The sequence below is a fragment of the Sphaeroforma arctica genome (assembly GCF_001186125.1).
Source record: "Sphaeroforma arctica JP610 unplaced genomic scaffold supercont1.510, whole genome shotgun sequence".
Taxonomy (NCBI): domain Eukaryota; class Ichthyosporea; order Ichthyophonida; genus Sphaeroforma; species Sphaeroforma arctica.
The window spans coordinates 15,364-28,160 of NW_014040048.1; the positions used below are offsets into that span (position 1 = coordinate 15,364).

The 12,797-nt window shown below is 40.1% G+C and overlaps 1 protein-coding gene across 1 annotated transcript; it reads left to right on the top strand.

Moving 5' to 3' along the window:
- Positions 1–12,102: 12,102 nt before the first annotated feature.
- Positions 12,103–12,450, top strand: SARC_06847 (hypothetical protein; the record flags this gene model as incomplete). The annotated part of the gene is made up of 1 exon (XM_014299225.1): positions 12,103–12,450. The coding sequence occupies one exon, from the start codon at positions 12,103–12,105 to the stop codon at positions 12,448–12,450; it is 348 nt and encodes a 115-aa protein (XP_014154700.1).
- Positions 12,451–12,797: the final 347 nt, after the last annotated feature.

Consider the following 12,797-nt stretch of genomic DNA (forward strand, 5'->3'; position numbering starts at 1 on the left):
ACCTCGTGTAAATTAATTGTAAACTAATTCTAACTCCACACTGATAGTGGTTTAAGGGGACTTTTACTACAAACCCGCCTGGGCCCACGACAAACCATCACTTTCCCGTACAGGATTTATGCTCACCTGAAAACTGTACACAAAACCACGGGCAGGCGTACACCCGACCATGTAGCCCTCCGCCAACGCTGTGACGACATCAGAAAGAACTCAACAAAACGCTGGTTCAACAAGGAGATCGCGGCAATGGCCCGGCGCCAATACTACTACCAACTGGTTATGGGTAAACCGCCAACCTCAAACCGAGACAAAGCCAGACACGACGGCTTCAATTTCAGAGGTTCTGGGAAGACTAAAAGGAAATTAAGATTGTAGAACTGTCGCGAGAAACTCTGCGTTAGTGATGCAACGATGGAGGAGATCCGGCACGTCAATTCGCGACGATGGATACAGAACACTCCCACCATTGGGTGTGAGCTGAAACTCGTCTGCCATTGTGTGGGATGAAGCTGGACCACGTGTTGTTTGCTACCATGACACAAAGGCGTATAGGAGTGTTTTCACGGCATTGTGTAAAGCTTTATGGGAGGGCTTGTCTTGGTCCGTGATGGGAAGTTCTCCCGTTACAAGTAGATAGTGGTATTGGCGGCGAGCCTTCCCTGCTATATCCTTAGATGTGGACGTTGTGTGGTATTGTGTCGGATCTGCTCGCGGAGCGTACGGATATTTTTATGTTAAGGTGTACACCCGCCCCTCGATTTCAGATAAGCGTAAATTCTGAACGGGAATTTGTCCGGAGGTCTGTTACGTGCCTAATCGGGTCGCGTATGCGGGGCGAGTGGGGTTGTACTGTTGATCGAGACAAGATGTAGTCCCAGGCAGTCACCAAGGTATTCTGCAAATTGGCGTGCTGGAAATAAACGACAGAAGCGGGGGTAGCCGTATGCGCTGGTGTGGGAGTTTCGGGAATGCAGTGCCTGTTATGATGGCTACTGCTTGGACTAGTGCCGACCAAACCCTCCACGCTTTGCTAAATTAAATCATACACGCTCCAGAGAGCAAGCACACGCGGATGAAGTAATACGATAGGATCGGGTGAGCGCGTGTACGAAATAATAATGGCAAAGCCTCTGCAAAATGTTTGTTCACAATGACGCAATACTCCTATGATGATCGTCACTACACATGCGACTACAAATTCAAATATTTGTAATGATTGACTCGGTACATCAGCAATGGTGTCCAACATAGCTTTTTTATCTAATCTGGCCGATGAATTGTGGTATGCTTCCCTACCTTTTGACGTGTGCGATTAGAAGAGTGAGAAAAAGGTCACCTCTTTTCAGTTTTATTCAGAAATAGGGTAGTGATTAGTGGGGTACCTTATAATATTATCCCTATACTGACCTTCGAACAACCACATATGAAGAAAAAAACGACTTCTTTTTCCCTTCCAATTATGGCGAGATTGTGCGTCATCAGAAGAACATAATTGTATGATGCCAAGCACTGTTTAGTGCAGGCTAAGTCGAAGTAAATCATACACGTTTTATAAAGCAAGCACACGCGGATGAAATCATCCGATGAAATTGCAAAATGTTCGTTCACAATGACACGGTGCTCCTGTGATGATCGTCACCCCATAGATGAAGTTCAGATATGAGTGATGATTCACTCAGCCCACCAGCAATGATGTCCAACATGTTTTTCTTCTTCTAACCTGATCGATATTTTGTGATATACTGCCATGGCTTTTGACATGTACCATTAGAGAGGGGGAAAACAGGACACCTTATTCCAGTTTTGCGTTCTATACCTACCTTCGAACAACCTTATATGAAAGGAGCGTGTTCATCTTAAAGGTGACGAGATTGTGCGTTGTCGGAAGGATATTTTTTATGCCAAGTACTTCTTGGTACAGGCTTTGTCAAAGAATTTTTTACACGCTAGATAGGCCAAGCACACTTTGTTGAAATCATATGATGGGTTTTGACGAACTACGAAATGCTCTGGTTATAATCATCACTACACATATGACTACGTCTTCTGACATTTGTGATGATTCACGCGGCTCATATATTGCCAATATTGCCTCTACTTTGACCACTGCAACGCTAAAAGCGGCTTGGTCCTCACAGGAGACAGTTCCTTACAGAATGATAAGTCTGTTGCCGTATACTGTCACGTCTTTACATAAAATAGAAGGTCCCTGATATAGTTGATATAATAGAAATACATGTTTACATAAATATAATTTTTTTGTGGTACGTAAAACGTATAGGATATATTTGCAATAGTGAATTATCCAAATTTGAACGTTTGAAGATGCAATAGTGTACTTCAGAGATAGGAAGATAATTTTATACATATTTGTTTTCCACCGGACATTGAAATATACAATAAATAGACATGGACTCGGGCAAAACTTAAGACTTGATATATGTTCGAATGTTCAGAGAGCAAGATCCTCTACTGAAATAGAACGAATTGAGCTCTGCTGACCAGCCTATTAGATGTATCCGCTTATGCAATAAATGGGGTGGAGATCCAGGTACCAAGTGATAGGGTCCTAGGTACAGTGGAATCACTGCATCAGCTTAGTGTATTGATATTCTACTTCTTTTCTTTCCAGTTGGGTTTGTATTTTTTTTTACGACGCGACAGTTATAATTGAAAGATAATTTCGAAGCATGAATGCGACCATTCTAAAAGTATCAATCTTAGTTGTTGACACCTGGAACAAATCGAGACTGAAATGGTGAGAGTGATTTATACGGACCTAAGTTTTAATCTGACACCCGCTGATCTTTAGCTTATAAACAGCTGAACTTGAATTCTTTCAGAATGTAAACGTACTTCCTTGTACTTATCGCTTAGTATGGTACAGTCAGCCTTGTTGAGCCAACTTTCCATGTTTTAAGTTTAATAGCTATTGATACTATTGTCGTGATAAAAGAAAAAGTATATACTAAGACTTCCTCGTCATAAAGGACTAGGGTGCCGAAGTTACCAGAAGAACTGGTCGAGGCTGACAAAGAACAAAGAGCTCAGCGAAATTGTGTCTGCGAGCTCAATGTCGATCGTAAAGGATCGAAAGCATCTAAACGCAAATTATGACGGATTCAAGAGCTAAAATAACAGGACCTTTAGGCTCTACAAAGTTGAATCATAGTGACTTGTGTTCTCCCCCCGGATCATAGTGACAATAACTACTCAGTGATCAAGTGTATCCCAGACCGCAAAATTGAAACCACTCGAACACGAATTGAGTAGTCGTGGGCCGAGGGGCAGGGATTCTGCGTCTACTAAGGAGGAGGATGATCATGAGGTAAAGGAAAATATTAGGACCTTAGAAAACGTTATCATATAGTTTCAACGGAAGAAGAAGCCTGAGAAAATGGATACTGAAGGCGCGCGGTGTGACAAAAGAAAGGAAAATGTGGAATCAGACAAAGGATAACCAATTCGACACCGACTTTGCGATGGCACACGGAATGAATGATGAAAAAGAAGAATTTGATTATACACGACGATAGATAAGTATTACGTTCAGCTTACCTGTGTACCTAGACGTCAAGTAAAAGCAAAAAAGAACAATTCTGGGGTTTAAAGGCCTACTGGATAATCATATAAGAAAGGCGGATGAACAAGAAAAGGCCATGATCTATCATATGGCTGTCAGAGCAAGCAATACACGCGAGGATCATCATAGCCCTTTTTCAGATTTGCGCGGACGGATCGTTCTCACCGCATTACATTATACAGTAAGCCATCAGATATTTCGGGCATGGCATATTCCAGGATTCAATATTCTCCCGCACGACAGATGAAGGACACTAAAATCTTACATAATGAGTTTTAGAAAAGACTACGGATGACAATTTTTGTATTTGGCTTGGTTCGCCATAGAAGATTATCTTACGGACACTACTTTGATATCCGATTCACTGACATTACACAATGCAAATATTATGACTGAGACGATGACTGATCGAGACTACGAGTCTCCAGGTACACAAAGCCATTAATTGGGTCATCATTTCTGATACAGGCATATGAAGTGCAGCTAGAAGTGACTTCAAGTGCAAGCGATGATCTAGTGTAATCTTCACAACCTTCTGATTACTTACAAAATCAATCGAGGCATCTATTCTATAGTAGTCAAAAGTAGAAGCATGCTATTAAACATATGAATATGGCAAAGACAGAGGAAGATGTTGTAAAGGAGGAAAACATAATTATATATAAACTCAAAACCTAAGCAGATTATACCTTTAGTGTATCACAAATGCAATGACTGCGAAGTTATTTGGTGATCAAACTGGATATGAGTATGCCCTTGTGTATAGTGTATCTGAAGGCGAGCCGTGGCGGATATCATTGATTTTGTTGTTGAGCTGCCCATGTCCGAGCATACACAAATTGGTTGTACGTCCATCGCGTGTTTGATGTTTCATGATATACTGCCGTGCTATATTCTCTGAAAAGGTTAAATCAACTCGAACTATGGCTGAAACAGAACAAGCATCTATAAGTATTTCGCAGATTTCGGCTTGGAAACTATAGTGGGCAATGTCAACGGTAGTGAGAATACAGAAGATCCCAGGACGAGATAGTTGTTACTCCTTGCAAGCACATACCGCGAAATGGGTGTACATTATAAGCCCCATGTAGATACAAGATGCTAACAAGGCGAGACACAAAGATGTAGGACTTCATGCGAAAAGAATTGCTTGATGATGCATTCTGACCGACATGTGTGTGCCATATTCAATTTACTAGCACGTACAAACTGTACAAATAAACGATAGACACAAACCGAATTTGATCACTGGTACAATGTCAGCTTACTTTTTTAGGGGCCGACATAGTGAATTATGGGTATTTGTGTGGACAAAGTACCCTGGGAGGATATTTAAGACCAGACCACAGGACCAGGCCTAAAAGATTATTTCAGAACCCAACCAGAGGACCGGATCAATATATTAGTGGAATACATAATTTAATAAGATATAAGTGATGACTCATCCGAAGCCATAGAGACGGGTATTTTCAAATTACCTGATGGCAGAGAAAGTCTCGTTCCACATAGGAGCATGATTAATAAATACAGCTGACGCGGCATTCTCAATGGCACTTCCGACTGAGTTCACTTATTTCAGACTTAACTTAACGTTTTTTACTAAGTGTCCAAACTACTGTGTTTAATAATACGTTCTGTACAGGCTTAGCTAACAAAAGTTTACTTAGTTATGATTTTTATTTGTTACCACGATGAATGAATATACTACGTGGGAAAGAAGCATGTGTTCGATTGTTGAAACAACTGCTTGGAATTCATCGGCAATCGCCATGGTATCAATGTATAGGAGCTTATGGACACGATACACACAGTACAAACACGTGCGGGTGAGGAAGGGCAACTTTTCTAGCAAATATTATGTATACAGAACCAACACAGAGTTAATTAAAATTGTAGAACGATATATTTCGGTCGTAAAGAAGCTTCAGATGTTTAAGCAACACGGGCTACAACTTGTCCAAGGTGTGATTGCCAGGGCACCAATAGATATTCTCAAGAACACCATATCTGGTACTAGGGTTGGTGGCTTAGTCGGCAACCGTCGGTATCGCAACACAGCGGTAATCAACACATACGGCGGATAACACCAGAAAGTTACTAGATTAAATTTGGAACATTCCACAAAATTTTCCAATTTGCGTCTAACACGAAGGTACCTCGGCTGGTAGCAGTTTTGGAACTAGTGATGAATCTGTAGTAAATTAGGTGAATGACTGAGCTAACCAACCTGGTACTTGGTTGGTTGATCCAGTCATTCATCTAATTTACTACAAAGCAGGCGGTTTGCTTACAACGGTATTGCTCGGGTTCACCCATGCTGGTTTCAACTTTTTGTTTGGTTTGTTTTTGGCTGGGGTACGACAGTTACATGCTCCACCATCGTCCGAAAAGAGGCTGGAGGGGTGTATGTAAGTATTGTAAGTATGGTCTTGCACGAGGTGCTGGCGACTACAACATCTGCAACTTGCAAATCTTCGATTCATTTCTCGCGCGGTTAAAACTATTCTTAAAATATGGTATACAGACTTATGGCAAATATCTGTATGCTCTTCTGCAAAGATGTCCGATAATTATTCCGAGCAATATGTGGGTACCTGTGTGTGCCTGTATTACAAGACTTCCGTTGGATATCTATTGAAAAAAGGTAAATATGACGAGATGTATACACAAGATCGGTCAATATATCTGCAAAATTATGTGGGGAGACAACAGCTGACAGATATTGAACACAATTGAAAACGCGTAAGTTGTGTCTTGGAAACGTTACTGAGAAACAAATACTTCTATTGTTATAAACATCACAGTGTTTCATCAGTCAACGAGTATTGTACCTCTCAGAGATTGTAAGCAGCACATGGCAGTTCTTCATAGCGTTGTGATGATATCATTGATGCAAAGAGTATAAATCTATTTTATGTGTATTGGATATGACAGACTGGGAGGCACGACTATCGTTCCTATGATAGAATAGAAGAATAAGCAAGAAACCGTATATTCTTTTTGAGTGAACACAAAGTTTTGCAATGTGTTTATGGAACCTAACAAAGGGGTTGTCAATTAAATATATAGAAAATAGTGCTTGGGTTATAGGCCATTTATAGCCGATCAAATAGAATACGAGTTGACAAGTACAACATAAACGGCCATCCGGTCCGTGTAGAGGTGACCAGAACGTTTACAAGGTAGTGCAGCTACATATGAAGGACGTGCAGTGGCTTGGATAGAGATTGACATCTGGCTACCGGCCTGTGGAGCTGCCTGTTAGAAGAGTTATTGCTATGGCTAGAAGAGAATGTGTTGCCATTTGGCTAATGAGCTGTGGTGCTGCAGTTGGAGGCTTTGATGTGATATGAAGAAATTACCATCGACATTTGGCTACTGAGCTGTGGAATTGCCAGTGCGTCGAAGGAACTGCAATGACTGGGAGCAGATCACAACTTGGGTTGTACATTGTTGCGCACACGCCGCGGGGAGGCGAGGCGACGATCGACACCAGAAAGAGTTGTTTTACTTGAGCGATGGATGCTACACTACTTTTGATGATCCGCCACGCAGACTATCATTCTCTAATTGCAAATCAAGTACTATACGGAATACAGTCGATAACAGCGCTGTATGGTTCAAGGCAAGAGCGACCTTGGTCAGTGGTATAGATGGCCAAGGTGGCGACGGTACGCATACGCGTGTTGTTTATACACAACATGATGACATTTGTATTGATGTAGAAACACCAGTATGCGCGATCAAGTTACAATGTGCTTACAACCATAAACATGCTTAGAGAATATGCCTAGAGCAAACAGAGGTCATATTCTGGAACTATTGTTGTTTAGGAATCTACATACATATTATAGAACACGGATCGGTGTACTGATTATTGTAATAACGTAGTAAAAGATGTATCTTTTGATATATAGTTTGAATTATAAATTCATAACTATTTACAACACTTGTATATCATTCTAACAATGAAAATATTCGATGTGAAACTTAGCTGTTGTGGATTTTTTTTACTGAGAATCGATATCAATAAAACCTCAACATTTATTGTTCTATAGATGTGATCTACCTGACGCTGTCTACAAGTATAGCCCTTAACCATTAGATGTTGTTTGTGTATGTGTATACGATCAATTTGTAGGTCTACATTTCAGTTTTTATTCAATGTATTTATCTTTGTATTGTTTCGGGCGTACGACCAAGGTCAGACTCTTTAACAATATATCATACCGCCCGTGTAGCCTATTGGTCCTAGATCATTACCAATACTTCCCATTGGTCCTCAACATCCACTGATCACTCTATTGCAGCTTTTATCATCCCAAAACTACAGTATTCTCCATAATATAGCAGTTATATGGACTAGTTTCGTGAAGATTGGTCCCAACACAGGATCGTACTTTTTGCACCTTTTTTACGACTTTGTTTGACCCTTGTGCCTTCCGCACTAATAATATGAATCAATTGGATATCGTAAAATCGACCCATTATATTACTGGTCGGCGCGCCCGCGGAATTTGCACTACCTACACGGTCGTACAATTTCAATTTTGAACACAGAACAAAACGCAAAACATAGATATATAGGCAAAAAAAACACACACAAAACTACGATATAAAGCATACTATAACCATGCCTAATCCAGAGAATCTGGTAGTGTACAACACAACCACACGTAAATTTCTAAATTGGTTTAGACCTAACTACAACTTCGATCAACATACTGATTTGAAAGCAAATAATGCCAACTTGAGAGAAATACTTTTGGCCATTCAGCCAGACGATCTCTGTCGATATTTTAATGAACTTGCATATGGTGTCCAAGTTCCTGGACCAGACGATAGGCCTACTTTGAAAAGAACTAACGGTATTCTATTCAATAAGAGGGCGCTATCATGGTACATGCCACGAAATAATGAGTGGGACTTAGTAGATGAGAAGGTTAGCCCAACTAAATCACCGGCGCTGAACAATCTGATCAAACAAGTTGCACGTTGGGAGCTTCGTGGCGAAGGTAAGGCAGGATCAGAGAAGAGACCACTTGAGTATAATGAATATATGAACATATTGAAGATCAATCTTGAACACGCCAGCTTCCGAAACTCAACCCTGCACGGATTGTGGACGTGGACGTTTCAACTTATGTGCAGGGTCGATGATGCGTGTAACTTGAAGTACGAGGATTTGAAATATATAGCAGGATATCAAAACTGCTTATTAATAGAGGTCGTGCGGAGCAAAAATATAAGCAATAGAAAGCAAATATCAAGGCAGGTAGTACTAGGCAGCATGGATCCTTATTTGTGTGCGCTTGCGGGTTTAACCGCCCATCTGATTGAAAGGCTCGACGATCGTGCTGATCCGTCCATTTTGATTTTAGTGGATGTTCACTGCCTATGGTCAAACTGGTAGGGATGATCAGTTGAAAACTGACTACTCAAGAAGTGCACTGAAGAGAATAGTAGCACTAGATGAGTTTGAGGCAATGGGATCGGTACCTGACATAGGTACACATAGTTTTAGGAAATGTTCATGCACATATGGCCAATATAGGGGAACTACCAAGGATGACGCTAATGCTAGGGGTAGATGGGCTATGAAACCTGACTGAACGCCGAGGTACAAATAAAGAAGGCAAGTGAACACATACACAAGTAATCTGATGCCTTACCCAGACGAAAAGGTATCTGAACAACTCTGCGATCTTATAGGACCTTGTATATATAAAGTACAGCAAAATGCAGAGATAATAGACAACGAGGAGTTTTTAAGCGATGTAATACCAGGTCTTTATGACATAACAAACATCCACGATGCGCACAAAAAACTATTTGCCATCATTGGGTTATACTTAGCGCTAACGGACAGTGTACTGACAACTGTGGAATTTAAACAGATAGTTGTGGCAAATATGAATGAGAACTTTAACATAAACCCAGACACTGAGTGACAAAAGTTGTTGTCAAACAACAAGTACTAATAGTACGCGATAGTAATGACAGCTTTCGCATACAAGAGATCGATGGCGCACCAGGGGTCGAGAATGTAGAACATGTAAACTTCGATGAATGTTTCTATGTTTTAAACCATGTTATATAAACTAAGATACAATTTAAGTCAGTTAGGATTTAGCAGTGGTAGCTTGTGTATGAATGATCGGGACTGCCTCTTGGTAAGAGCCAGCTGTTCTTTATAGAATAATTTTCACGAGAAGTACTAAGTGTTCATGACCACACGTCTAATTTGTAGATAGACATAAGAACGTATGTCAAGCTAATGTAGATATAATTCCATCTGAAGAAAAAAGAAAAAAAGAAAAGACTGGAGATTGGCGGGAAGACCAAAACCTGTAAGTAGTAGTTCAGATATTATAAAATTTAGTTTATAATATATCTACTATCGTCTCAAATAGGTCCAAGTAAATGAGTCATACCAAATACTCAGGCTATTGGAGCTATCAAAGTGAATTTAGAACACTTTGGATATATCGGATAAAGAACTTTTTTAAATACAAGTAAAAACCAATGTGTTACCTCATTTGATTTTGATCTTTTAGACTGACCGGAGGCCGTATTTCTACAAACACATGAATGTGCAAAACTTGCACAATGAAATATTAGGACTCACAGCAGACGTACGCCACCTGAGACTAAAGATGGAGGAGGATAAGCTGGAGTAGACCGCACAAAATACTAGACTAAGAAACCTAGTGCTGAGGACATAGAAAGATATAGCAGCAGGTTTCCACCGTATGGAACTACCATACAGAGTACGACGCAATGCACAGAACCAACAGCAGAACAATAATCAGCAGCAAAACAATCCACCACCAAATGATCCACTACATGTCAATCACGAACACAATCTCAGACAACAGCCAGATGTACGGGAACCAATACTTAGCAAAGGGCCTAAAATACTATGGAACCTTTGGCTCGAATACGAAGATGGGCTAGACAACAAAGAACTTCACAGCTAGGGAAAGAGACCAAGTTAAAACTACCTATAGTTTTAGAAATCACTTTTGGAGACCGATGGAGATAATTCTATCGAGAGGACACACTGCGCAGGCCGCAATAGAGATACTGTATACGGCCTACGGAGAGAATTTATATATATCCAACATGTGCCGAGCCTTAAAGAATAACAAAAACCTGACAAAAGTGCCGCTGAATCCCAATCAACAGCAACAAATGGGCTAATTTCCCATTATTATACCAATAAACAAAATAAAGTCGAAAAAGTAGAAGTATGAGCCTATGTCTACAATACGAGGGTTTCTAATTGGAGGATAATTGGTCATACTGAGGGCTGTACATGGCATATATATTTACGTAGTGTATGTAATATTTTAGAAATAAAACAGTAGCCGGGACAATTGAGGAAGAAAAATTTGAGCGTTAGTGACTTTGGCCGATTTTGTATATGATGAAACGGTGTATTGTAACTTTTAAATTGATATATGGCCCGATGTAAATACATCAGACCATAGGGAAGTATTATTTATTTCAAAAAAAAGATAAGTTACAATGTATGTATGCTATAATGTATGAACATATGATATGGCTCTCATAGCCGTTGTAGTGGTTCGGGAAAGATCGATGGGAAGAAGTGGACCGTAAATTCCCGTTTGAAGCTTGGGCCAAGTGAGTCGACGATGGAGGATTTGCGCTCAGTCAATTCTGGCCGGTGCTGACAAAACACTGATACTGTAAAAGCCGGACCTCCACATTAGAATTTTGTAATATAAACGTACTCTAAATAGTACGTAAAACGTACTCTTAAAAGTACGTAAACTCAGTTTACCTTAAATGGTTTTTAACGGTTTTATTAATTAATACCTTTTCCATTTTACACATCAGGTATTTGGACAAGGCCATTAAAAGACGCCAGTAAAATACCAAATATAAGATTTGGTGTAGTTATATTAATAAAACTTTATTTACTTTCCAAATCTATTTATATCTGAACACTTCGGTAGCGAGATAGCTCAACCAAACATAGGTTTCTAAGGACTATTAGCGTTGCTTAGTTTATCCTACGTTCAGCCAACCAGATGTGCCAGTCTAATGAAGGCTAAGTCGGTAATTCTTGATAAGTGGCGAGTTATTGGTTAATGCAATAACTATGGACATCAAGAGTTTTTTTCTTTTTTTTTCTTCCTTTTTTCTTCTAAAGATAGGATTTTACGAGTCTCTCGGATTCGCCCCAACGAAACATACTATAGTTTCTATTAGAGCGACAACGAAACATACCATAGTTTCTATTAGAGTGACAACGAAACACTAAATAGAATCCCTTCGGCGAAAACAGTACTGAGAGGATTATATATAGGCAATGTCTCAGCCGCACAATCCCTCAGAGTATTGCTGTTTTCACGAGGCAAACCTAACTGATTAAGTTTAGTAAAAGTATTAACTACTTAGACTATTAAACGAAGTGACAATTAACTACCATAATTTTTTTCTTAACCAAAGTCATTCCTGAAGAGAATAGCTTGAAGTCATAAGTCAAGATTATGACAAAGAAAGGCCACACCCTTTCTAAGAAGCAAAAGGCTGAAAAGAAGAAGATGGATAAAGACGCTGCCACTGCTGCTGCCACTGCTACGGCTGCAGCAGCTGCCGATGAAGTGAATTGGACAGTAGCCGAAGCTATTGTTGCCGGCGTTAACAGTCAGAACAATGCAACGGATAGGAGAGAGACCACTCCATTAAGAGAGAAGTCCATGAAGAAAGACCCCGAGGGCCAACTATTGCTTCTACTTCTAAGCTTACATTTACGATGCCACGAAGCGAAGCATGGGGAGCGTTTAAGACTACCCCAACCAATCTTGATGAGATTACTCAGAAGGATGTTCTCCTAGTTACGGAGGAGAAGGACGAATCCCAAGGTGAAAAAGAACCACCGAAAGACGATGAAGAAGAGGAAAGCTCAAAGAGCCAGCCCGAATCAGAATCAAAATCGACGGAACCAACTCGTATAATTAAGTGTAATAGCCGGGCCTCCAAATTAGATTCTATGTTATAAACGTACTCTTAAGCAGTACGTATACTACAAACGTACTCTTAATTGTACAAGGAACTTAAGTTTCCTAAATGGGTTTTAATAGTTTTATTAATTCATATTTTTTCCATTTTACATATCAGATATTTGGACAAGGCCATTAAAAGGCCTCAGTAAAATACCAAACATAAGAGTTGGTCTAATTCG